Genomic DNA, 27,038 nt, shown 5'->3' with positions numbered 1-27,038 from the left:
TTATAATAGAGAGCAGGGAGGAGGGAAAATGAAAAAACAATGGCTCACACTGATTCACACCCCAGAACGCAGGTCAGTGTAAGAGTGAGGGTGAGGGTGAGGGTCAGGGTCAGGGTGAGGGTGAGGGTGAGTGTGAGGGTGAGGGTGAGTGTCAGGGTGAGGGTCAGGGTGAGGGGGTGAGGGTGAGGGTCAGGGTGAGGGTGAGGGTCAGGGTCAGGGTGAGGGTGAGTGTCAGTGTCAGTTTGAGGGTTAGGGTGAGGGTGAGGGTGAGTGTCAGGTGAGGGTGATGGTGAGAGTGAGTGTGAGGGTGAGGGTTAGTGTCAGGGTGAGGGTGAGGGGCATCCAGCTCTCTGTACAGTTCTCCTGCTGACCAAATACATCCCCCCCCCGTGTCTCCCCCCCTGTGTTTCCCCCCCCCCCCCCTGTGTCTACCCCCCATGTCTCCCCCTCCCTCCCCCTGTGTCTCCCCTCCCTCCCCCTGTGTCTCCCCCCTCTTCCACCCTGTGTCTCCCCCTCCCTCCCCCTGTGTCTCCCCCCTCTTCCACCCTGTGTCTCCCCCTCCCTCCCCCTGTGTCTCCCCCTCTGTGTCTCCCTCAAACCACCCCCCCCCCCCCCCCCCCTCTGTCTCCCCCCTCTCCCCCCCTGTGTCTCCCCCCTCTTCCCCCCCCCCCCCCCCCCCCCAGCCGCATCAAGAGCAACGTGGACGGGCGTTACTTGCTGGACGCGGTCCCGTTCAGCTGCTGTAACCCCGCCTCCCCGCGGCCCTGCATCCAGACCCAGATCACCAACAACTCGGCCCACTACTCCTACGAGCACCAGACGGAGGAGCTGAACCTCTACGTCAGGGGCTGCCGGGAGGCACTGGTCCACTACTACATGGGGCTGATGAACACCATCGGGGCCGGCGTCATGTCCGTCTTCATGCTGCAGGTGAGAAGGGTGTGGGGGCGTGGGATCATATCATGTGACTTCACATCGTGTCATATCATGTGACAGCACGTCGTGCCGTGTCATATACCATATCGTAAAATGTTCTATCGTATCACGTCAGATTCAGATATAAGTTCAAGATATAGAGCTTATCTCTTCTCTTCCTTATAATCTGCTCTTCTCTCCTCTTCTCTCCTCTCTCCTCTCCTCTTTCCTCCCCTCTCTCCTCTCCTCTCTCCTCCTCTCCTCTCCTGCCCTATGCTCTTCTCCTCTGCTTTCCTCCCCTACGCGTTCCTCTCCTCTCCTCTCCCCTCCTCTCCTATCTCCTCTCTCCTCTTCTTCTCTCCTCCCCTCTCCTCCTTTCCTCTCTCCTCCTCCCCTCTCCTCCCCTCTCCTCACCTCTCCTCTCCTCTCCCTCCTCTCCTCTCCTCCCCTCTTCTCTCCTCCTCTCCTCTCCTCTCCCCTCTTCCCCTCCCCCCTCCCCTCCTCTCCCCTCCTCCCCCCTCCCCTCCTCTCCCCTCCTCTCTCCTCCTCTCTCTTCCCCTCCTCTCTCCTCTCCTCCACTTTCCTCCTCTCCTCCCCTCCTCTCCTCTCCTCTCCTCTCCTCCTCTCTCCTCCTCTCCTCCAGGCGTCTGTGCTGGTGAGCCTGCGCCTCCTGCAGACCTCCATGGAGGCGGTGGCAGACCAGGAGAATGCGGAGGTGGAGACTGAGGGCTACCTCCTGGAGAAGGGGGTGAAGGAGACGATCATGCAGTACGTGGAGCCGGTGCTCAACTTCTTCATGATGAACCAGGTGGCGGAAGCTCCTGAGGAGGGCACAGCATAGCCCCCCCCCACCCACCCCCCCCCACCCACCCCCCCCCCCCCCCCATTCCCAACTGGACCGACCCACCCACTCTCACATGGGGGTGGTCTAGGGACACTGTGACTCAGAACATTTGAAGCAGCATTCTGAACGTTTCTTTGGAGAACACAATAATACACTAAATGTTTATCTCTTAATGAATGATTATAGTATTGAGTTATAAGGGTGGAAAACAACGGCTATCAGAGAAAATATTGATCATCGATCAAATATTGATTATATATTGATCATATATCCATTCAATAATGGACTAAAATTCAATAATGGACTATGGCCTCCATGGTTCCAGCATTAATATCTGATTTTAAATATGTTGTTAAATATAATTTATTGAATATTATTTATATTTATATTTTATTTATAAGAGGTGTTTTTAATTGAGATGTAAGTTCAATGAATGGTTCATTTGTCAATTCAATGATGAATAATATGCTTTAAAAGAATTGGGCAGAGTCGCAACAAAATAATATTTATTTGATTTAATTAATGAATAAAATTGGCTGCGGATAAAAAATCTCTTTGTCTTGTTGTCCCGATGTTCTTTGATGTGCGTTGCTCACGGCATCAACCGGGAACGACGCTTTTTCTTCAATAAGTGGGCAAATAATTTGTAATACTAAACACTAATGTCACAATGTGTTAGCGTGAAATGAGTGTAATGAAGTGTAAAGCTGACATAGAGAGGAGGTGCAGAGCTGTAATAAACCTTTTACCTTTTTAATTGCCTTATTCTCTCTCTGTGGCTTATTACTCACCCTATCTCTCTGTCCACTAATCTGTTACATGTCCTCCCCCTCGGACTCTCTCCTCTGTCCTCTCTCCTTCTCTCCTCCCTCTGTCCTCTCCCCTCGGACTCTCTTCTTCTCTCCTCTCCTGGCAGGCAGCGGGAGAGGATTAGCCTGATTGGTTAACTGAAGTCCCTAATACAATAACAACCTTGTACGGTGTCCTCTAGACTGACACCTCTCTGAAAGCCAGTAATCCGATTGGTTAATACACAACATGCTGCCTCAGCACTCACCTGCATGCAGTCCAATCAGAGCTCGTTTAAATTTCTGCTGGTTCAGCTCAACGAGTTCAGACAACAGTTTCTACTTATCAGATGATGGAGGATGTGGTTCAGGCAGTTATTGACTGTATTTGGATATTGTATTGGCTCTGAAATGTGTTTCATTGTTATATGGCTCCAACATGCTTCCAGAGGTGAGCCATCGGCTTTCTAACAAATAATGTAGAAAAAAACCTTTCATTCAATTTGCTTTCAACAAGTTAAGACTTTTGATCTAAATTGTTGATTCACATGAATATGAAAAACCAACAGAAATTATTTATTGAACACGACATTAAACGAGTCATTCATATTCGTTCCAATCCCAATAATTATCCCCTCGTCCTCCTCCTTTTGTTTCATCTGTTCCAGAGTCAGACTAGTGGTCCTGGTACTGGTCTGTTCCAGAAACAGACCAGTGGTCCTGGTACTGGTCTGAACCAGTGGTCCTGGTACTGGTCTGTTCCAGAGTCAGATCAGTGGTCCTAGTACTGGTCTGTTCCAGAGTCAGACCAGTGGTCCTAGTACTGGTCTGTTCCAGAGACAGACCAGTGGTCCTAGTACTGGTCTGTTCCAGAGACAGACCAGTGGTCCTGGTACTGGTCTGTTCCAGAGACAGACCAGTGGTCCTGATGGACAGTACTGGTCTGTTCCAGAGACAGACCAGTGGTCCTGATGGACAGTACTGGTCTGTTCCAGAGTCAGACCAGTGGTCCTGGTACTGGTCTGTTCCAGAGTCAGACCAGTGGTCCTGGTACTGGTCTGTTCCAGAGACAGACCAGTGGTCCTGATGGACAGTACTGGTCTGTTCCAGTGACAGACCAGTGGTCCTGATGTACTGGTATGTTCCAGTGACAGACCAGTGGTCCTGATGGACAGTACTGGTCTGTTCCAGTTGTACTGGAACAGAGTTATTGTTTTATGAGTTTTGATGATGGAGGTCACATTATCAACGCTAATAAATCTGTCAATTTGAATTTAAAAATGTTCTTATATTCCTTATTAAGACACTTCTTCTTCTGTATGCCAGTTTATTTATTAATAAATCTTGTTCCATAATAAGACTTTAGAGCACTATGATTGAGCGCTATAGGAAAAGTAATTATGATGATGATAGTGAAGAGTATGTTTATGTGATCTGGAAAGAAACTCGTTCAGTCTTCAACATTCCACGCACTAATTTAATTGCAAATAAATATAAATTATATAATATAAAATAGACCAAAATAGCAACTTGCGACTTGCAATATCAAATAGCACTTCCTTGTTGAGTGAAAACAATAATAATATGGTTTGGTTATTATAGAACAATAACTGTCATTATTTTAGAATGACAGTTATAGAACTGTCATTCAACATGACAGTGTTCTGCAGCCAATCCCGACGCAGGCGGTAGGAACGCCCCTCGTTGACGAAACACCCACGTGATTCAAACAGAGAAGAACGTTCACGCGCCCGCGTGACAGCGTTTACCGCATCGTCACACGGAATCGTGAAAAGAATGAGTCGAGTCTTCTGATCGCTTTCTCCAGCATTCTATTTAGTTGTTTTTATGATACTAAGGCCTGTTACGTCTCACGTTGAAGTCAACTTACACACACCACTCATTTTACACGTTAATAACATTATAACAGTTTAATTAATGAATATTTACATGTTGCAGTAACCCTATTCTAAAATTAAAAAAAACAATGCTACAGACGGACGAAACAATAAGTACTTTGTTCTCGTATTTGTATAAATTATCCTTATATTAATACGAATCAAAAGCACAGTAGGGCGGGCGTCACGACCCAAAACCAGTGACTCAAACGACGGGCTCGTCCCTGAGCGATCCTGATGGGAATTACGGCTCTTTTGAGTGATCCGGATCATTTGGATCGGCTCACCATCAAGAGCCGGCTCTTTCGGCTCCCAAACGGCTCTTCATATTACCACTTATACCTTTTATAATTCAGCCAAATGTAGACCGGTTTGACTTATGATTCGTATGTGTAGGCATATATATCACTTCAATTATTTAATCCATCCTTTGTTCTGAAGTATTCAAAAGTAAAAATTACATTATCTAATATCAATAAATTGCTGTAGCCGATCGTTTTTATTGCATTTGCGAAGCGCACCCGATCCTTCTATGGGCGGAACACGCATCCCCCGCCCCTTGCTGCTTGCTTAATGGTATGATCCCTGTCTATCCAAAGTAAACGTTATCGGTTGCAACTTGCATGCATGCATGACGTGTCAGTGCACACACGCATAGCATGCACGGAGCACCGCGACTCCCCTCGTTCACTTAAAAGAGCCGGCTCTTTGAACCGGATTGTTTGCGACCGGCCCATCACTGAGTCCTCACCAGACGCGCTCACTGTTCGGTTTGGCTGCTGAGCTAGCGGGGTTAGCTGCGGAGCTAGCTGACAGTGTTTATAAAACCACACGCCGCCGGGACGAGGGGCTGCTGAGGGGACTTGTGTACCGTAAAGAGGTAAGGGGGCCCCTGAACACAAGCTCTGTGCTTCACAAGTTCTGCATTAACCGAGGAGGCTTCACATCAGTGAACTGCAGCTAGCTCCGGTTGGGCTTTCGGACCTGAACCTCTGGTTAACATGGACCCTTATTTTAATCTGAGGTGAAACCCTGGTTAACATGCTTAAAGTCCCTTATCTTAATCTGAGGTGAACCTCTGGTCAACATGTTTAAGGTACGTTATCTTAATCTGAGGTGAACCTCTGGTTAACATGGACCCTTGTCTTAATCTGAGGTGAACCTCTGGTTAACATACTTAAGGACACTTAACTAAAACATCTTAATCCCAGGTGAATCTCTGGTACACATGCTTAAAGACAGTTAACCAAAAAATACTAATCTTAATCTCAGGTGACTTTAATCTCCCATTAAATTATATCAAAAGAGCAGTTTAATACATCTGTGATTAAATGACAATCAATCAGGTTATTGACTGAACAATAAGTAGTAAAGTATTATAACGGCTTGTATGTGAGCTGTTGCTATAGGGAGTCAGAGTTAAACAGGTATTATCGAGTCCTTGTTAGTAAGTTACTTGTTAGTAAGTCAGCCAAATTATTTTGTTGATAAACTAACCAACAGTAGTGGTTTATATTTCTGTATATATGAGTTAGATCACGATTATAATTCAGATGTGATGGCTCTACAGTCACAGTGGGCTAAATGTAGACCTCTTGTTCTGGTCCAATGTCTTAGTCATCCAGTCTCAATGACCAAAACAAACCTCAACATGTTTACGTCAGCACTCCCCCCAGAATGCACTGCTTCTGTCTGTGAACAATGATTTTGCTTGTAGATTGTGCTGACCTTAAGATATATTTTTAGACGATTTCCCTTTATGTTCTGTAGCTACAGCAGTTTTGTTCAGACTAAACTGTTGTTTCCGTTTGTCCTGATGTGGCGATGGTCTTACAAGCTTTATTATGATCCTTCCGGGAGAATACTTCCAGAAGACACAAGAGTTTACACAAGTGGTCTGCACTCATACTCTGTTGAGCCCAGTGTTTCCCAACCTTGGGGTCATGACCTCTCTAGTTTGGAATGCAGATGGAGTGGCAGGCGATACAAGCTCCATACATTGACCACATGTTGTTAGGGGCCCTTTATAGTCAATCATGTGGCTTTATGGTTAATAGCCAGGATCCATACTCCACCTACACCGTGACGTTGATATCAGACCGATCACTTTCTGACCTGAAGATTGAGTCACAGGCCAGAAGAGGGACTAGGATAAGACCACTGTCTTATCCTGTCTCCTCCAATACAGAGTGTTGGCCTAAGTCCACCATCTCAACAGTCCCTGAGTGTTGTTGTGGTGTCCCAGTGTGTGGGAGGCAGGAGTGTGAGAACTCAGTGTTTCTGTTCTTCCCTGAAGCGCTAGAGCCTATGGGAAAACTGTCATGTTCAGTTGGTTCTGTGACAGCACAGCCTGCAGAAACCTGCACTACAGCAGTAATAACAATCATTAATCTAAACGTTGAAACAACATCCATTTTTCGTAATGTCAAACTTCTTAGAGAGAAACAGGATTTTCATCCGATGTCGCAAAGAGCTGATTTGATTTGTGAGTTCTTCGAGTGGAGACTCGCCAAAGGTGTGATTCGTGTTCTATCATTGGCTGTAGTGTTATACTACCTAGACTATGTAGAACATACAACGTACTTCATGAAGTCAGTCTTCTTTTAGTCACACCACCATCTTGGCTAAATCCTCCCCTTGCTCCTTGCAGTGTCTTTAGAAGGAGCTGGGTGTGATGGCCATCTACAGGAAGAGAAAAGAGGGGAACTTACTCAATATAGATCTTATGAACTAACAATACACCGGCCTATGAACACCGTCACCTGCCTATGAACACCATCACTGGTCTATGTACACCGTCACTGGCTGACTGACTCCAATGTTGAGTGACGCGACTGGTTTCTTCATCATTGCCTTTAAACACGTGTTAATTTGACAAAATGATTAAAATCATAAACAGGATTATTGCTTTTAGACTAAATACTAAATGGCTTCTTCCACTAGTTTGAATTGGACGTGGTCAGTTGTGGTACTAGTGATGTGGTGTTTACAGTCAGGTCTTGTTGGATTGGTGTTTCCGTGGCAGTTAGGTCTTGTGTTTCCATGGCAGTAAGGTCTTGGTGTTTACAGTAAGGTCTTGTTGTCTTGGTGTTAACAGTTGGGTCTCGTATTCTTGGTGTTTACAGTAAGGTCTTATCTTGGTGTTTACAGTAAGGTATTTGTGTTTACAGTAAGGTCTTGTATTCTTGATGTTTACAGTAAGGTCTTGTTTTCTTGGTGTTCAGGATGGAGGCAGACGGTGGGCCTCCCTCTTCAGAAGCGCCTGACGACCTCTCCCAGAGAGGGAGCATCGCTTCGTCTGCAGCGCTGACCCGTGGTAGGCTGCTACAAACACACCCATCATTCCTTCAAAATAAAATCCCCTTCATCTGCTACGTGATCGTGATCATTAAACATGAATCACATCCATCCATTTAAACTGCTTATTTATTACATTGAATGTAATAAAACAAATGGCCTACAATCATAATGTGCATAATGCATCACTGCAGTCACTGTATCACGAGGTGGAAAATGAAATGGCTACTTATTCCCTAGCATAGATACATATTAGCGTATTAGCATTGCTATGTTACACATTGATCTGCTGTTGGTTTGTTTCCTACATATAAGCGTATTTGCATCACTATGTTACACATTGAGTTTGGTTTGTTCGTTGGCTACAGAGAAGCACATGAGCACCTTTATGCTAAAAAATCATTAGCTGTCTTTATGTTAGGATGTTATATATGTTAGGGGACAGCCTGGTTGTCGTGGTGATGATGATGTCCCCTGTTGTTCTCCCAGCTCAGGATGTGGTGATCTACCTGGTGGGCGACTTTGCCCCCGTCCCGCTGACGGTGGAGGGGCTGGGCGTGGTCAGCGTCCAGGAGCTAGCCCGTGACGTCCGGCAGGCACTACGCATCCCCGAGGCCGCGCAGGACGCCTTCGCCCTCTGGCTCTGCTCCCCGCTGCTGGGTAGGACTTTAACCGCAAAAACGGACGGTCCAGATGTTGTGCTCCTGGAGGTCGTGTTGTTGGAGCGCTACCACACTGGTTCACTGGTTGGTTGATCACTGTGGCGGAATGGTCTGGTCTACACTGGTTCATACTCTAATGGTTAGTTTATGGTCTGATCCACACTGGTTCATACGTTAATCATTAGAGTATGAACCAGTTTAGACCAGACCATTCCACCACTGTGATAAACCAACCATTAGAGTCTAATGGTTGGTTTATCACTGGTTGGTGTGGTGGATTGGTCTGATCCACACTGGTTAATAGTCTAATGGTTGGTTGATCACTGGTTGGTCTGGTGGAACGATCTGATCATCTGCACTGGTTCATACTCTAATGGTTGGTAGATCACTGTGGTGATCCACTGTGGCTTCAGTCAAAACTGTATTCTCCTCCTCCTCCTCAGAGCTGCAGTTGAAGCCCCGCCACCAGCCCTACAAACTGTGCCGGCAGTGGCAGGACCTCCTCTACCGCTTCACTGAGGCCTCTGCTGAGGACATCTCCCAAGGTAAGGCTGAGGCTGATCCCGGCTCACTAGAGCAGCCTCACCCTAACACAGCTAACCAGCAGCCCACCAGACGTAGACCAGCAGTGAGCGGTGCTCTGTCAGCTCCACGCTCAGCGGTGGATCTGAGGACGGCTCTGTGTACTCCAAACCGTTCGTTATTGTTCTTCTACTGGCTGACGATGATTAAGAATCCACTCTCTTCCCTTCGTCCCAGATGAGCCGTGTCTGCAGTATCGGCGGAACGTGTTTTATCCCAAGTCTAAAGAGCTCCTGGTACGTGATGTGAATATATATATATATATATATATATATACAATATATTAGTGTGATTCTGATTCAGGAAATCTTCGTCATCGAAGTGTCATCACCACAACTTTAAGGCATTTAGTACACATTACAAACCAACAAGCCTACACAGCTAACGACCTGACCTTTGACCTGCTGTGGTCAGGTGGAGGACGAGGGCGTGCTGAGGCTGCTGTATGAGGAGGCCCGGGGCAACATCCTGTCGGACCGCTACCCCTGTGACCCGGATCACTGGACGGGGCTGGGGGCGCTGGCTCTGGCCCTGGACGAGGGGGCGGGCCTGGACACCCAGACGCTGGCCGCCGTACTCAAGTAGGTGGACAGCATCATTATCCTCTAGAACATCTGTCCTGGAGCTCGATGAGCAGCACTCATTATCCTCTACAACATCTGTCCTGGAGCTCAATGTGCAGCACTCATTATCCTCTAGAACATCTGTCCTGGAGCTCAATGAGCAGCACTCATTATCCTCTACAACATCTGTCCTGGAGCTCAATGTGCAGCACTCATTATCCTCTACAACATCTGTCCTCGAGCTCAATGAGCAGCACTCATTATCCTCTACAACATCTGTCCTGGAGCTCAATGAGCAGCACTCATTATCCTCATCTGTCCTGTTAATGAGCAGGAAATTTGATTAAAGATGATCTGTGTATCCATGTCCTTCATCAAATTTCTTCTCCTTTCAGTTTTCAAACATATTCATGATCCAGTTAAACTGGATACGATACTTATCTTGTTTTATCCCGGGTTGCCCCCCGTTTGTGAGTCTAGTATGATTTACATCCCTGCCCTGGCGCAGTGCCTATCAAGTCTCATATGGTCTGACCGTGGTCTCCACCGTGGCGGTCTCTCCCCGGTCTCTCCCTGGTGTCCAGAGAGAAGAAGCTGGTCTCCTTCCTGCCTGCGTCGGTGGCGTACGGCTGCGGTGGGCTGCTGTCCACGCTGCGGGGCCGGGGGGGGCGGCAGGCCGCGCTGGAGCACAAGCTGCTGGACGAGTACCGCAAGACCTGCTCCTCCGGACCCTCGGACACCCTGCACCTCCTGCACCAGTACCTGACCACCTGCCACGCCCTGCCCTACTACGGGTAGGATCACTAGTTAGGACCGCTAGTTGGTACTAGTTGGTACCTGAACACCTGCCATGGCCTGCCCTACTACGGGTAGGACCGCTAGTTAGTACTAGTTAGTACCTGCCACACCCTGCCGTACTCTAACCAGTCTAACCATGTGTGTTGTGGCCCCAGGTCGGCCTTCTTCTCCGGGGAGATCGACCGGCCGGTGCAAGGGTTGCTCCAGAGGGGCCGGCGCAAGGTGGTCAGCGTGGGCATCAGCCTGGACGGGGTGTACGTCATGGACCTCAAGGAGAAGGTGAGCCGCCGTGAGCTAGTACAGTAATGCTAACCAGGTAAGGAGATAGGTGAGGCCGCCGCGAGCTAGTAGCATAATGCTAACCAGGTAGGGAAATAGGTAAGGTCGCCGCGAGCTAGTAGCATAATGCTAACCAGGTAGGGATATAGGTGAGGCCGCCGCCGCAAGCTGGTAGCGTAATGCTAACTATGTAGGGATATAGGTGAGACATGGGTGTTCTGCTGCCTGAGTTCTGTGTGTTGTGCTGAGTTCTGTGTGTTGTGCTGAGTTCTGTCTGTTCTGTGTGTCCTGTTCCCTGCAGCACGTTCTGCTGGGCCTGCGGTTCAGCGAGCTGTCCTGGGACCACAGCTACCCAGAGGAGGAGGGGGACTCCCACGTCCTGTGGCTGGAGTTCGACGGAGAGGAGGACGGAACCGCAGTCAATAAGCTGCTGAAGATCTACTCCAAACAGGTACAGTTACAGTACAGTTAGTCTACTGTTAACAGTACAGTTACAGTATAGTTAGTCTACTGTAAACAAGTACAGTTACAGTACACTTATGCCGCTTTTCCACCGACAGTATCAGCTCGACTCGACTCGCCTTGACTCGACTCGGTTCCAAACGCGTTTCCATCTAAAAAAGTACCTCTTCAATGTGGGCGGGTCGTAGAAAAGAACCTCTCCACCATGGGCGCGTCGTCATTAGGTTTTAATCACGGGAGACGCGATTCCCGGGAAATCTGAATCTGATCAAGACTATTTCCTGATTCCCGGGAAAGGTTATGATGGGAAATAAAATAAAATAAAAAGCGCAATGACTGCGCGTCTATTGTTGTCATACGGTAACGTTGATGGAGGCGAAACTCGAGCCCTGGGAAAGGAACGACACTAAAACGAAACAGCGAAACGCTGATCCTCCGGAGCAGGTCCATGGACTCCAGCCACGCCGGACACACACAACCACGCGCAGCCTAACTCTAGCCCCGGGAAAGGAGCGACACACACGGTGAAATGCCGTGTCAGTGTCCCCCTCGGGAGCGGGTTCGTGGACTCCAACCACGCCGGACACAACTTAACTTTGAATGATTATTCCCATTTATAGCCACTGGCCAATCAGTTACCAGCAGCCTGTTTACGTCACACAAAAGTACCTACTCCGCTCGCTTGGAACCTCGACGGAGGTAGTACTAAAAAAAAGTACCCGGTACTAGGTACCAGGTACTTTTTTTGCCAATGGAAACGCAAAAAAGGCGTGGCGAGTCGAGTCGAGCTGGTACTGGCGATGGAAAAGCGGCATAACAGGGTGTCTGCGCATCCTTAAAAAGTCTTAAAAAGTCTTAAATTCATGTTTCTAAATTTAAGGCCTTAAAAAGTCTTAAATTCGTTAATAATGTCATATGCTGGTCTTAAATATTGTAACTCAAGGTCTTAAATTTGTCGGGGCAGGACTATTTATTTTTTTATTTTTCTCGCGGGACTTTTCGGAAAGGACATGTAGAGAGGCTTCTTTCTTGCTAGATACTTGGTCGGAAACATGCCGTTAAACTGCACTTGTACTTACAGCTTTTGAACCAGAGAGCACTGAGTATCACTTTATGTTCAATAAACAGACAAAAAGACAACTGGAATGAGTCTCATTGAGTGACACACATGCTATGCTTGGGTTGTAATACAGCGGGATCCCCCCCATCATCGTGTGCTTTAGGTCTTAAATTTCATTCAAGGTGGTATTAAAAAGTCTTAAATTTGACTTGCTGAAACCTGCAGATACCCTGCATAAGTCTACTGTAAACAAGTACAGTTACTGTCTACTGTAAACAGTAGAGTTACAGTTCCGGTCCTGCTGAGAGCGGTCTGGCTTGGTGGGCGTGGTTCTGACCGCTGGCATTTAGGATCATGTTGATTTAGACATTCTATAAAAGCAGCTCCTCCTCCTCTGAGCTGTGGTCCCTGAAGAGCAGAACCAGGAGAACGAGCTGGGAGCACGCTCTCACCCTCACCGTTAAAGATCTAAATGATTCCTACAGCACACTACATGAATCCACAATACATGAATACATGAGTACACAACCATCTGCCACAGCTTGAGTATTACAACCCATTAAACATTCATCGTGCGCACACGCACACACACCATCACACGCACGCACACGCACACACCACACACACACACACACAATGGTTGTCTTATCAAAAATGGTTGTCTTATCAAAACACACACACACAATGGTTGTCTTATCAAAACGATAACCTACTAGTTATCACAAAGAATGAACATTAAAACCATAAGGCAACATCAAGAAAGCGCTTTGATACATAATCCATCCTAATCTGTTTATCTGAGGTCTAAACCCCAGACGGAAGACTTCCTCCCACACGACCACTGCAGACGATCAGTGGTGCAGCGCCTCACTTTAGTCCATTCTTTGTGGAGGAAGCCCGGCTTTACTAAATCGTAGTTTAATGTTTTTACATAAAACGACACCTCGGCTGCCATGTCTGACCCCTGACCTCTGACCCCTGACCCCTGACCTCTGTGACCCCAGGCGGAGCTGATGAGTGGCCTCATCGAGTTCTGTGTGGAGCTGAGCTCGCCGTCCGGGGGCGTGGGCTCAGCGGCGGCGCAGGACGGGGCGGGCGGCGAGGAGGCGGCGACCCCCGGGCCGGAGGAGGAGGAGCCGGGGAGGGGGCGTGGCGGGAGGCGGGGCCGGCTGAGCAGGCAGGACAGCGTGGTGTGCAGCCGCGTGCAGAACCTCAGCACCATCAGCTACGTGGACACCGGTAAGGAGGGAGGGGGGGGTGTTGATATGTCAACACTTGTGAGATATCTTCATTGTTCTCCTCCTTTCAGCTTTCTCATTCCTTCATTTGTTGTTCTTATTTTAGTCCAAACGTCTCTCTAACCCCACCGCACAATCAGCCTCATCCTACTGGACCACTCAGAATCAAACCCAATACCTCCCCTCTCCCCCTCTCCCTCTCTCACCCCTCCCCATGTCTTCCTGTCTCCCCTTTCCCCTCCTCTCCCTGTCTCCCCCCTCTCCCTGTCTCCCCCTCTCCGTCCCTCTCCCCCCTACCCTCTCCCTGTCTCTGCCCCTCACCCCCTCTCCCTCTCCCCCTCTTCCCCCTCCCCTCTCAGGTAAGGAGATCAAGCGTCTGAAGCCGCGCCGCGCCGCCTCGTTCTTCGCCCGTCAGAACACGGCCCCCTCCTACGCCACCGTGCAGGTGGGGGACGGCCTGGAGCAGGGCTAGAGCCCCCCCACCCCCCCGACCAGGAGGGCTAGACCCCCGCCCAGGGCTAGGGTAGACCCCCACCCCCCCACCACCAGGAGGCCTAGACCCCCCCCCCCCCCCCCCCCCCCCCAACCCCAGCGGCCGACAGGCCCTGCGCCCCCACAGACCAAACCTGTACATTATAAACACTGACCCTAGAAACCAAGAGGACCAGACCCCACGGCCCGGGTCCAGCAGGGAGACCGGATCGGGCTCCCAGTGGGAATGAGTGGGAATGGATGGGAATGAGAGGGAATGAGTGGGAATGCTGCATCGTAGGACGCTAGTGTATATTTGGAGTATTTAGATGATAGTGCATTTGATTTAAAGAGGATGTAGTATTAGATGTTATCTGACAGAGGTTAAGGAGTGGTGTCCAGCTGAACGTGATGGTGGTGGTGAGAAGGTTCCAGAAGCAGTGGTCTGCAGACTAACCAGATGGAGCTGTGATCGTAGGCTTTAGCTCGGCATTCTAAACACGTTATCCTCGGCTGAAGCTGTTGTATGTTAACTAAGAGAAGAGATGTATCTTCGTCATGACTAACCACACTTTTTACATTTGTATAACCTTCACTCATGCTGTTCTAACTGAAACCTGCTGCCGTTTTACTGTAGTCAGAACGACCTTTTGTACCATTTCTACTTAATATTAATAATTAAACTCTAAAATGTGCCGTTTTACAGTTGAACTGCTATGCAGAGCTGCAGGATTAAGATGCATCAACTATATTCTTTTGATTACACTATTTAAATCAAATGTTCTGCATTAAACTAACGACATAAGGTGAAGCATCTGGTGAGTTCTGCCAGAGGAAAAGGTTCAAGTGACCATGCCTTAAACCCTGTGGGACACTGAATCATCCTTTTACTAAACTTATGCAAAATGTTACTTTTCCTTTCACCAAAGAGTGTTGTTTCACAGGGGATTTGTTCTTTTGCCTGTGTACCTTTTTTATTTCCTTGGCTGTATCCAAGACTTTCCGTGGTTTATATTTTTTGTTAAATCCTAAAGTGAAGGACATAATAAATAACAAGTTATTTGCCTTATTTGTGCTAATAGTCACGTGGCATTAGTTTAGGCTGAAATGTACCTGTGTCACGTTGAGATATATTCAAACCTGACTGTTGCTGACGATGCTTTGTGCTGAAGCTCTCCATGAATGTCATCAACAGTTTGACTCCATAGAACAAAATATATTACAACTTAAATTACTGATTGCGGCCCTGCTGGTCTTGTCTTAATACCGTGGACCATAATCCTCTATTGATACATAAATACGTCAGATTGGTGCATTGGATGGCCTTTCAATTTACCCACCAAGACCCTAAACCCCTTAAGTCACCAGGTTCACTTCATCTGATGCTGTTTGGCATGTGGGGCTCTGAGTCACTGAGTCTAACAGGTTTAAGCAGACTCATGTCATGAGGTATGAAGTGTCTAATACAGCTGCCTCTTTTCTTTACATACTGATACCACTACCAGTCATTAGCCATTCCAGCTCATTGTGATATTGATAGGAATTCCCTTTGTGGAATTTCTGCTTTGTGTTGCTACCTTATCTTCCACCCTGATTGTCATACATTCTCATGTCACTTCTCGGTGCTCACATTTGATCTAGAGCTATTCTCTAGACTCCAGACGGACCCAGTGCCTTTTGGGAGGATAGGTCTTAAAAGTCAGGTAGAGACAATTCAATTTGAACAACCCAAACCAGTGGAGTAAACTAAATCAGTAAAGTCATCCAAGGTGCTCTATTCTGAATTGTTTTCCAAGCATGTTCAAAATGTACGGTGACAATAATGGAAATGAAGTGGATCACATGAACTCCTTATTCTTGAACTATAATGTATTACTCTTGATATAGTTTACTTCTAGACCCTTGTTGCCTTCATCAACAGGAGAACCGACACTACTGGTGTCACTAGGGCTCTCCAAGAGGACGTAGCACTATTACACCTTCAGCCTTCAGCTGGTCTGTCAGAGGTTCAAGAAGTGGATTAGAACTCAAACAACTGATCTTTTAGTAACTGATGTAAACCGAAGCAATGGAAGATCAGGACATACACATGGCGCCACTGGACTCTTGCTGATGCTGCCTGCTGTGTGTCCGTTCTGTTTGTACATTTGTCAGAACTGCTTTGTCTTCAACAGCTCTGCGTCTCTTCCATCTCTAACTGCATGTTGTGTTCTGCTTCTGGTTGGTGTGTTTCCGGTGCCTATTTAACACCTTGGTTGACACCTTTTGACATAATATAATATAAGTGACGTTTACTTCTCTGCCCTGTGTCACACATATCTGTTAAAGTGAAGAGATTCCACTTCTGAACGGTCTTTAGTGGTTGTGTGTGAGAAGTCTTCTGCTTGGTATTTAGACCTCAAATAAAATGCATTAGAATGGATTATTTATGAAAGTGATTTGTTTGTTAATATTTATATGAATGAGAATGACAATTTAAACGACGTAAATTTAAAATGACAATTTAAATTTACGTTACTCATATTGAGGCTGCATTCTATTAAAACTCGAACGTATGCATGCAGACTCGCATACATGTTATTGCATGTGCGGACCACTGGTCGGTGCTGTGGAGCTACTGCTCACTTGTCCACACAACATGCAAATGACGCAATCACGCAACCTGACGCAGAACCCGGAACTATAATACACTCCGAGGGTTGGAAAAGATGAACACGTCACACTGATGATAGGATTATTATGACAAAATGACCATGAACACTTTAAAAATCAACATGAACACATGCAACAGCTAGGATACCGCAGCCCGGGGACACACAGAGCTTCATCACAGCTCTGAACCAGCTTCATCTCAGGTCGGAACCAGCTTCATCTCAGCTGTGTTTCCCTGCAGACCCCAGCTGACCCGTGTCCGACCCCCTGCTGACTGAGCCGACCCGTGTCCGACCCCCTGGCGAGCGAGCCGACCCGTGTCCGACCCCCTGGTGACTGAGCCGACCCGTGTCCGACCCCCTGGTGATCGAGCCGACCCGAGGAGCTGCAGGATGGACGTGGAGGTGGAGACCACAGAGGGGGGTGCTTCGCGGAAGCGTCGGGTCCACGGGATGCTGAAGATGTACTACGGGCTGAACGAGGAGGGAAAGGCCGACCAGCCCGGGGACCCGGACCCCTGCGACATCAACGGGCCGCACTTCGACCCCGACGTCTACCTCAATAAGGTAAATAGAGCCTTCACCAGATCAGGGTTAACCTCAATAAGGTAAATAGAGCCTTCACCAGATCAGGGTTAACCTCAATAAGGTAAATAGAGCCTTCACCGGATCAGGGTTAACCTCAATAAGGTAAATAGAGCCTTCACCGGATCAGGGTTAACCTCAATAAGGTAAATAGAGCCTTCACCGGATCAGGGTTAACCTCAATAAGGTAAATAGAGCCTTCACCAGATCAGGGTTAACCTCAATAAGGTAACAGAGCCTTCACCAGATCAGGGTTAACCTCAATAAGGTAAATAGAGCCTTCACCGGATCAGGGTTAACCTCAATAAGGTAAATAGAGCCTTCACCAGATCAGGGTTAACCTCAATGAGGTAACAGAGCCTTCACCAGGTCAGGGTTATCTATGTTAACAGAGCCTCTGGGTCATGGAGATGCTCTGGACAGCCAAGTTCTTATTACGGAGAACGCCCCTCAGCCTGAACTTAATCCATGTTCAGTAACTGATCACCGACACCTTGTGATACGTCTCTCTAACATTATTACTGTCATACGAATGGACTGAATGCCTTTAGTTTGTCCAGTGAAGATATGGTCTGGGTTTGTTACATTGTGAATCATCCGTCCGACCTGCTCTGGTTTGTCTGTTTATTTATTTTATTTTATTTATTTGTATCACACTTCATGAGTACAGACGGTCTGACGGTCGTTTAGGATGGTCGACTCCCAGCCCAAAGGAACTGGGTTCGATACCCATTGAGCACAGACTAACCTGATGACGTCCTGACCCCGCCCTGCACCTGTCGGTGGAGGGAGAGTGTGGTGATACGTGTGTGTGTGTGTGTGATGGTTCCAGCTCCGGCGGAGTGTTCCTCGTGGATAGGGTTATGGTTAGAGTGTGTGTGTGTGAGTGGTGGTTCCAGCTAAGTGTTCCCTGGGGGATGGACCATGTGTAGTGATACGTGTGTGATGGTTCCAGCTCAGGCGGGAGTGTTCTCTGGGGGAGCTGATGGACCAGGAAGGCTGCATGGTGAAGCAGATCCGCTCGCTGGACAGCGACATGCAGACGCTGGTCTACGAGAACTACAACAAGTTCATCTCGGCCACAGGTCAGCTGGTTTACATTTACCTTTAGGGCGTATAGCAGGCGCTTTTATCCAAAGCGACTACCAATAAGTACACTTGTCAGAAGAAAGAGAAACATCAATATATCTCTGTCGGTGCAGTAAGGATGTTCATAGAGCCAAACACTAACAATCTCTAGGTTAACCCATTCCCCGTATACAACAGAGATAGCTAGGATAAGATGCTACACAATGCTAAGTAGGGGTTGACCGATATGGATTTTTTAGGGCCAATACAGATTTTTTTTCATCAGCCTTAGCCGCTGACCCATACGGCTGCCGATTTTCTTGAGCCGATATTTGGAGCCGATACTACTTTTGCTCCCTCAATTTACATGATAAAAATAACAATTGTAACAAGTATGCCGGGAAAAAACTATCGGCGAACGCAGCAGCCTCGCATTGGCCGATGCAGATACACTTAAAGATCCCATGGCATGCTATTTTATGGATGCTTTAATATAGGTATTAGTGGGCCCCTAATACAGTACTTGAAGACGTTCAAGAAATTCAGCCTTGGTGCAGAGTTACAGCCACTACGAGCCAGTCCCACAATGAGCTCTCCACAAACGTGCCGTTTTTAGAGGCGGGTCAAGGTGAAGGGTGGCGGTGTGGCCCTGAGCAGCTTGCGGCCACGGTACCATGCGCTAGTGTTTACAGTGGAACACTGAACACTCCGGGTGCTCTGGCGGGAGTCCTGGAGCTCTATATCTAAATAATATCATATTATATTTAGATATCTATATAATATAATATATATTATCATGGTCAAAAGCTGTTTGCGGCTCCGGATGATATTATGAATCTCAAACGACTGCGTCGGGTTCTCAGACGCCTCTGGTTCTTCCACTTCCACGTCAATATTAAGTACAGACTGAACCGCGAAATGGAGGAGAAGGGGATTGTTGCCCGCGATTGTTGCCCGGTGTTGTCTGCGTCAGGTTGGTTGGAATTGGGAACTGCTACATGGAGGAGAAAAGGATTGTTGCCCAGGCCGTCCGCGGGGCTACCCGCCCAGTTCCGCTGCCGTGGCAGCGGTCCATCTGAGCCCCGCTGGCCACTGGCTGCCCCCAGGGCTGCCTGCCGAAAGCTGGCCGCCCCCGGGGCTACCCACCCAGCCCCGCTGCAGTGGCAGCGGTCCGTCAGAGCCCCGCTGGCCGCTGGCCGCTCCCGGGGCTGCCCGGCTCCTACGGACAATCCTGGGCAACAATCCTTTTCACCTCCATGTCACGGTTCCCAATTCCTTCTCAACCAACCCGACGCAGACAATCGCGGGCAACAATCCCCTTCTCCTCCATTTCGCAGTTCCCAATTCCTTCTCAACCAACCCGACGCAGTCTTGTCTTTTCACCAAATGGGAGCTTTATGCAAGCTTGCGTTATTGTGTTGCGTGTTAACAGCAGAACGGTTATCCAAATAACAAAGAACACTTGCGTTACAGTGTGTGTATTCACACACACACATGTGGTGCTTGCACGGTCCTCATTGTCTTATTGTCTCATTGGCGGGCCAAATTCTCTGGGCAGGCCAAGCAGAGAAAGGGGAGGTAACATGATCCCGTATGATGTCATATTTGACCGGAACCCAAATCAAAGACGGAGTAAGATAGCTACTTCTCGGTTTACACCTAATGCAATTTTTAGCTACTGGGGGACCATAAGGAGGCTAGGGGAACTCAACTTAATATTAGAAAACCTCATAAAGTGAAATTTTCATGCCATGGGACCTTTAAGAAAACTCAAATATCTGCTTGATATATATATATATCGGTCGATCACTAATGCTAAGTACTATTTTTAAGTGCCAGGACGTACAACATACAATAAGGGCATAAGAGGGGTGTGGAGGGGGGGGTCTCACTGACAAACCCGGGCAGGGGGGGGGGCTGTGGCCAGGGTGAACCCTCATGTCAGCAGGCTCACTGTAAGAGCCCCCCCCACCCCTACGTGCTCATCAGACCTCTGGTTCACTGCAGGTCACTTTGGATAAAACTGTCTCCCCAGAAACTCATCACCTCCTCGAATAATGACAGACATATGGTTGGTTCCTTCTCTTAGACACCATCAGGAAGATGAAGAACGACTTCAAGAAGATGGAGGACGAGATGGACTGCCTGACCACCAACATGGCCGCCATCACCGAGTTCAGCGCCTCCATCAGTGGGACGCTGCAGGACCAGCACACCCAGATCACCAAGCTCTCCGGTGGGCCGGGCTCCACGGCGGGGGGGACGGGGCACCCTGGGGTCATAGCAATAGGATGAGAACACCCAGAGGCTATAAACCGCTCTGGGGGGTCATTATAGCGGCCGGGCGGCTGCTGCGTCCTCAGACGATATTAATGGAGAAACATTCTATCGTCCACATTGCCGATATTCATGAGCTGTATTTATAACGATATTCAATAAGCTGCTGACAGCGATGTTGTTCTGCATCGACGGGATCTACAGAGTTCCCTCGTCATCATAACTCAGATGTGACGTCAAAGTCACGTCGCATACGACATAAACCCTGCGGTCCCTAAGGCCCTGGTTCTAGAAGACCGGTTCTGATGAGCACTGGAGCAGGTAGTGAGTGGCCCCTCTGTCCCTCTGTCCCCCCCAGGGGTCCACACTGTCCTCTGTCCCCTGACCCCCAGGGGTCCACTCTCTGCTGTGTCTAATGGTTCTCTCCCCCTCCAGGGGTCCACTCTCTGCTGTGTCTAATGGTTCTCCCCCCCCCCCAGGGGTCCACTCTCTGTTGTGTCTAAAGGTTGTCTCTCCTCAGGGGTCCACTCTCTGCTGTGTCTAATGATTGTCTCCCCCCCCCCCCCCCCCCCAGGGGTCCACACCCTGCTGAGGAAGCTGCAGTTCCTGTTCGAGCTCCCTGCGCGGCTCAACAAGTGTGTGGAGCTGCAGGCGTACGGGCAGGCAGTCAGCGCCCACGGCCGCGCCCGCTGTGTGCTGCAGCAGTACAGCCACCTGCCCTCCTTCAGGGGCATCCAGGACGACTGCCACCTCATCATGGAGCGCCTGGCCCAGGGGCTGAGGCAGCGGTTCAGGTGGGTCAGGAGGCTGCCTGGCCCAGGGGCTGAGGCAGCGGTTCAGGTGGGTCAGGAGGCTGCCTGGCCCAGGGGCTGAGGCAGCGGTTCAGGAGGTTCAGGGCGGTCCAGTGGCCTGGGTAGAAGCATGCTCAAAGCAGTACATATGGACTTCAGTTCAGTTTGGGAGAGGGAGCGACTATTAGAAATATACCGGAGGTCCCAGCCTTCCATGATGGAGTGTAAAGACTAGGCTTCATGTTCATTATCCCCTGGTAGATGTATCCAACAGGTTGTACTTTATTTACATCCAGAGAGGATTATAAAGATCTATACCTTACGGGCTGTTATTCATTTTTTGCATTCCAATTAAGCCTTTTTTCAATGTGGAGAATCACAAAGAATTAATGTTCCCAGGATCAATCACTAACCCTGATCTTCTGCCCACCCCTCCTCCCCTCTCCTCTCCCTCTCTCCCCCTCTCTCCACCCCTCTCCTCCCCTCTCTCCTCACTCCCTTTCTCCACCCCCCTCTCTCCCCCTATCTCCTCTCCCTCTCTCCTCCCCTCTCTCCGCCCCTCTCTCCCCCCCTCTCTGCCCCCCTCTCCACCCCTTTCTCCTCTCTCCTCCTCCCTCTCCCCCCCCCCCCCCCCCCTCCCAGGGACGGGGGCTCCAGTGCCAAGGACTTGTCTGAGTGTGTGGAGCTCCTCCTGCAGCTGGACGAGCCGGCGGAGGAGCTCTGCGACAAGTTCCTGAACCACGCCGGGGCGCGGCTCCACCTGGACCTCACCGGCCTGGAGGCGGAGATCCCCCCGCCGCCTCCGTCGCCCTCCGCCGCCGCCGCCGCCGCCTCCCCCAAGGCCCCCTCCCCCACGGCCCCCTCCCCCACGACCCCCTCCCCCACTGCCCCCTCCCCCGGCGCCGCCAAGACGGACATCCTGGAGTTCATGGACCGCGGCTGCAACGAGTTTGTGAGCAGCCTGTGCCTGGTGGTGACGTCGTACCAGGAGCTGTTCGTGACCCACGCCCCGGCCGGCGCCTCCGGGGACGTCCCCCAGATGGCCAGCGCCAAGCTGCAGGGCTTCGTGGACGAGCTGGCCGGCCGCTACTTCTCCATCGTGGAGCGCCGCATCCAGGAGGAGCGCGGCGTGGGCGACAACTCCCTGCTGGTGCGGGCGCTCGACCGCTTCCACCGCCGGCTGCAGGCCGTGTCCAAGCTGCTGCCGGGCTCCACCGTCCCGGCGCGCGGCACGCAGATCGTGGTCCGGGCCGCCACGGAGCGCGTGCAGCGCTACCTGGAGGCGCTGAAGAGCTTCTACCTGGACACCCTGACGGACGTGCGGCAGGCGCTGGCGGCCCCGCGGCTCTCGGTGGCGGGCGGGCCCGGGGGGCTGGTCCCCGGCGGGGGGCTGCCCGACCTGCTGGCCTCGCTGTCCGCCTCCATCCTCAACCAGATCAAGTCGGTTCTGGCCTCGGTGCACCTGTTCACCGCCAAGGACATCACCTTCTCCAACAAGCCCTACTTCAAGGTGGGGGTCCCGGCTGCATGGGGGGGGGGGGGGGGGGCGTTGTTCTTAGGTTGTTTTTTAGTCTCCAGAATGGATGCATGGTCCTACCAGGTGTGTGCTCTTTTGACGGCTCCTCTGGTTCTCTGCTCCCCAGGGAGAGTTCTGCAGCCAGGGGGTGAGGGAGAACCTGGTGGTGAGCTTCATCCAGTTCATCTGCCAGTCCTCGCGGCAGTTCTGCGAGAGCTCTGGGGACAAGGGCGGCTCCACGCCCCCCGCCCTCCTGCTGCTGCTGTCCCGCCTCTGCCTGGACTACGAGACCTCCACCATCTCCTACATCCTCACCCTCACCGACGAGCAGTTCCTCGTTCAGGTGGAGCGCACAGCGTCTGCTGATACACACTTTAATCAGCGATAGACTTTCGACTGTAGACTACACTACTATAGACTAGATGACTATAGACTAGACTACTATAGACTAGACTACTACTATAGACTAACCCTGACCTGTGAGTCTAACCCTGACCTTTGACCCATCTCCTCCTCAGCACCACAGCCCGGTCACCCCGGTCACCGTCCTCTGTGCCGAGGCCAGGGAGGCTGCTCAGAAGCTGCTCAACCACTACGTCAAGGTAGGACCCTGTCCTCACAGAACCACTACGTCAAGGTAGAACCTGGTCCTCACAGAACCTCTAGGTTAAGGTAGGACCCTGTCCTCACAGAACCACTAGGTCGAGGTAGGACCCTGTCCTCACAGAACCACTAGGTCGAGGTAGGACCCTGTCCTCACAGAACCACTAGGTCGAGGTAGGACCCTGTCCTCACAGAACCACTACGTCAATGTAGGACCTGGTCCTCAGAAACAGAACCTCTAGGTCCAGGTAGGACCTGGTCCTCACAGAGACCTGCTCCACTTAGAACCAGAACCCCTAGTGTTGGTGAGGACAGACATTAACAATACATCTGAGTTCAGTTTATCATGAACGCTTTTATCCAAAGCAATGACTTCAGATTCAGTCTTTCTGCAATCACAGTGCAATCACAACAAAGTGCACGTTTCGGTTGGTGATCAGACTTCCCCATTAAATCTGTACAATCCTGATCCTGATCTTAATCCGGATCCTGACTCTGATCCTGATCCTATTTCTGATCTTAATTCTCATTCTGACCATATTTCTGATCTTGATCTTGATTTTCATACTGATCCTGACTCTGATCCCTATCCTGATCCAGGTCCAGGGTTTGATCATCTCCCAGATGCTGAGGAAGAGCGTGGAGACGCGTGATTGGGTGAACACCATCGAGCCGCGCAACGTGCGCGCTGTGATGAAGCGGGTGGTGGAGGACACCACCTCCATCGACGTGCAGGTACCTCCACCAATCACAGCTCTGGATTCTAGGCTCAGCCAGTGAGGATGGGGTGGGGGCGGGTTGAGGGAATTTGATTTTAATGCTTCAATCTGGTCCAGAAAAGTGTGTAATTTTAAGTTGGCTTTCAAATTAAAAGCACACTGCTATCTTTGCAGTATTTAATCTGTTACAAAAACCTAAACTCCCTAAGCATTTGTAATGTATTTCAGACTATTTCTTTATATTTGAACGAGTGGGGGCGGGACAATGAACCATGGGAGTGCTGTTAAAGCGAATCCACCAACGAGAAGCACTGTTCAATGACTTCCCCTCTGTAACGCCTCCTCTGATTGGCAGGTGGGTCTGCTGTACGAGGAGGGGGTGAGGAAGGCCCACAGCAGCGACTCCAGCAAGAGGACCTTCTCAGTGTACAGCAGCTCACGCCCGCAGCCGCGCTACGCCGCCAGCTACACCCCCAGGTACTCAACTTTATTAGTCTGGCCCTCACATCAGTCACAACGGGCCCGGCCTGGGTACACAGGTGGGAGGGTCAGGGGGGCTTCAGGCCGTTCTACTGGGAGCTGGTCTGTGGTCCCAGTTCTGATGCACCACCGCGTCAGGCCAGCCGTCTGCAGCTAAAGCACAGCTGGGGTTAATGTACCCCCTGCTCATGTTGTTGGTATTTGATTCTAACAAATGAAACTCCAATCCTAGTAGCTCACCTACAGCAGCTCTAACCCTAGTCCAATGAGAGGCCTTCTGTGGAGGGGTGGGGCTAAAGGTCTGCTCTCTGATTGGTCCTCAGCGCTCCGATGGACACCAACCTGCTGAGCAACATCCACAAGCTGTTCTCCGAGAGGATCGACATCTTCAGCTCCGTGGAGTTCAACAAGGTGAGGCACCCTACCCCTAGGCGGCACCCTACCCCTACCGCTACCCTAACCCTACCGCTATCACCCTATTACTAGGGGGCACCCTACCACTATCACCCTACCACTAGGGGGCACCCGGACACTATCACCCTACCACTAGGGGCACCCTGCCACCCTACCACTAGGGGGCACCCTACCACTGCCACTATACTGTCTCTCCTCGCGCTGCTTCCATAATATTAGTTTAAAGAGGAGGAGGGGAGAGGACATGTCTACCCTCCTACAGGGAAAGAAGGAAACATCTCCAACGTGCTAACCTCTCCCTCCTCTCATCATCTCTTTTCCTCTCTTCTCTTCTCTTCTCTCCTCCTCTCCTCTCCCTCTCCCCCTCTTCTCCTCCTAACCCCCTCCTCCCCCCCCTCTCCTGTCCTCCCCTCCTCTCCTCTCCTTTCCTCTCTCCTCCCCTCCTCCCCTCCTCTCCCTCTCCCCCTCTTCTCCTCCTAACCCCCTCCTCCCCCCCTCTCCTGTCCTCCCCTCCTCTCCTCTCCTTTCCTCTTTCCTCCCCTCCTCCCCCCGCCTCTCCTCCCTCCCCCCAGGTGTCTGTGATGACGGGCATCATAAAGATCAGTCTGAAGACGTTCCTGGAGTGCGTGCGGCTGCGGACCTTCGGGCGCTTCGGCCTGCAGCAGATCCAGGTGGACTGCCACTACCTGCAGATGTACCTGTGGCGCTTTGTCTCCGACGAGAACCTCGCCCACTTCCTGCTGGACGAGATCGTGGGCAGCACCGCCCACCGCTGCCTGGACCCCGCCCCCATGGAGCAGAGCGTCATCGAGGTCATCTGCGAACGGGGGTGAGGGCTGAGGCGGGGGGGTGAGGGGTCAGAGGGGCGAGGCAGGGGTGAGGGGACAAAGGGGGGAGGCGGGGGTGAGGGGAACGGTCACAGGGATGAGGGGTCTCTGAGGGGTAAGGCGGTGTGAGGGGTCCTGGGCGAGGAGTGAGGTGGGGATGAGTAGGGAGGGGGTGTGAGGAGGGAAGGGGGGGTGAAGTAATGACAAGAGGGGTGAGGTGATGAGGGGTGAGATGACTGAGGGTGAGGGGTGAGAGGGTGCTGTCTACATGAATCACTGAATCACCAAATGATTAACATCTTACATTATCTAGATAAAAAAGGCTGATTCTGGACCCATAACAGATATCGCCATGACAACGCTGCTTTACCAAGGGGAACTAATCAGATTGATTCAACACTATATACATTACACATATGATTATCGTTTGTGACTGATGTGACCCACATGACTTTATTATCCTCTGGACGAACCGAGACGCGTCCTCTGATGCTAACGGGAAAGTTGATTGTTGAAAGTGCGTAATTAAGTGTAAAATTAAAATCTAAGCTATGACAAACATATAAACATTGTTGTCTCTGTTTTAATCCACCTGTTCTTTAAAATCACAACCCCAGCCTGCTCAGAACACCGTGGCCACAAGGAGGTGCTGGACTGCATATTCTCTGAAACGCTTTGTAACGCGTTTATCTATAAGGAAAATGTAACTGAACAATAGTGAACTTAAATGTCGAGGGAGAACAATAGGGTGTAATGTAGTCCTAGGGGCCCCCGTCTGGCCCCCAATCCAAATGATCTGGAGCCGCCACTGGCTGGTGATTCTGGAGTTAAAAGGAAGACGCCCTCAGACGTGACCTGTTGTTTCTGTGCGTTCTATGATGACAATATTAACATAATGAGAAATAAAACTCCATATAAGAGCTTAAGAGATAAGAGACATGGGTTAGAATTTGTTTTTGATCGTTATTTATTTGTCTATTTCTCCATAAACAGAATTGAAAAATCGAGCAAAACAAAATAATGGAGCAGTGGACTTTCAGCTTTCTGTCAGAATGGATCTGGATTGTTATCAGATGTTCTGCTTTGCTGTACATTTCTCATAAAGGCTAACGGTGGGGCTTGATTCTTTTTATATGAAATAGTATATTTCTTTGAAAGATAAAATCAGTGTATAATTCTAATCTGGATAAAGATTTTTTTCTCATTCATCCACAAAGCCACGTCTAGTTGAGTTTATAACATCACTCACT

The 27,038-nt window shown here is 50.0% G+C and overlaps 3 protein-coding genes across 3 annotated transcripts in view; all 3 read left to right on the top strand.

Annotated features, from left to right (window-relative positions):
- The window catches only part of LOC311353878 (RDS/peripherin-like protein xRDS35), a gene marked incomplete at both ends in the record, with an annotated part of 5,695 nt that extends 3,939 nt beyond the window's left edge, over positions 1 to 1,756 (top strand). The window contains 2 exons of the mRNA XM_084473679.1: positions 684 to 930; positions 1,559 to 1,756. Coding sequence (XP_084329805.1) covers positions 684 to 930; positions 1,559 to 1,756 — 445 coding nt within the window. The remainder of the gene's footprint in view (positions 1 to 683; positions 931 to 1,558) is intronic.
- A 3,392-nt stretch (positions 1,757 to 5,148) lies between these two features.
- frmd8 (FERM domain containing 8) lies at positions 5,149 to 14,926 on the top strand. Its single transcript, XM_084473763.1, has 11 exons — positions 5,149 to 5,325; positions 7,670 to 7,761; positions 8,232 to 8,402; positions 8,848 to 8,949; positions 9,164 to 9,222; positions 9,401 to 9,567; positions 10,134 to 10,343; positions 10,503 to 10,626; positions 10,928 to 11,077; positions 13,153 to 13,387; positions 13,746 to 14,926. The coding sequence occupies exons 2-11, from the start codon at positions 7,671 to 7,673 to the stop codon at positions 13,856 to 13,858; spliced, it is 1,422 nt and encodes a 473-aa protein (XP_084329889.1). The 5' UTR covers positions 5,149 to 5,325; position 7,670; the 3' UTR covers positions 13,859 to 14,926.
- Positions 14,927 to 16,556: 1,630 nt separating this feature from the next.
- Positions 16,557 to 25,862, top strand: vps51 (VPS51 subunit of GARP complex). Its single transcript, XM_084473762.1, has 11 exons — positions 16,557 to 17,075; positions 18,049 to 18,178; positions 20,251 to 20,397; positions 21,013 to 21,232; positions 21,872 to 22,739; positions 22,873 to 23,088; positions 23,264 to 23,347; positions 23,949 to 24,083; positions 24,423 to 24,544; positions 24,871 to 24,958; positions 25,534 to 25,862. Exons 1-11 carry the CDS (start codon positions 16,902 to 16,904, stop codon positions 25,792 to 25,794), a joined length of 2,445 nt encoding a protein of 814 aa, XP_084329888.1. The 5' UTR covers positions 16,557 to 16,901; the 3' UTR covers positions 25,795 to 25,862.
- Positions 25,863 to 27,038: the final 1,176 nt, after the last annotated feature.

The sequence above is a fragment of the Micromesistius poutassou genome (genome assembly GCF_964030765.1).
Source record: "Micromesistius poutassou genome assembly, chromosome: 10".
Lineage (NCBI taxonomy): Eukaryota > Metazoa > Chordata > Actinopteri > Gadiformes > Gadidae > Micromesistius > Micromesistius poutassou.
Note: the sequence above shows the minus strand (reverse complement) of the source record. Positions and strands in the feature narration are given on the sequence as shown.

Coding starts and splice junctions, on each gene's coding strand:
- vps51 (XM_084473762.1), top strand. CDS start 16,902: ATGGACGTGGAGGTGGAGACCACAGAGGGGGGTGCTTCGCGGAAGCGT. Junction 21,233..21,871: donor GGGCTGAGGCAGCGGTTCAG/GTGGGTCAGGAG, acceptor CCCCCCTCCCAG/GGACGGGGGCTCCAGTGCCA. Junction 22,740..22,872: donor CCAACAAGCCCTACTTCAAG/GTGGGGGTCCCG, acceptor TCTGCTCCCCAG/GGAGAGTTCTGCAGCCAGGG.
- frmd8 (XM_084473763.1), top strand. CDS start 7,671: ATGGAGGCAGACGGTGGGCCTCCCTCTTCAGAAGCGCCTGACGACCTC. Junction 7,762..8,231: donor GTCTGCAGCGCTGACCCGTG/GTAGGCTGCTAC, acceptor TTGTTCTCCCAG/CTCAGGATGTGGTGATCTAC. Junction 9,568..10,133: donor ACGCTGGCCGCCGTACTCAA/GTAGGTGGACAG, acceptor CCTGGTGTCCAG/AGAGAAGAAGCTGGTCTCCT.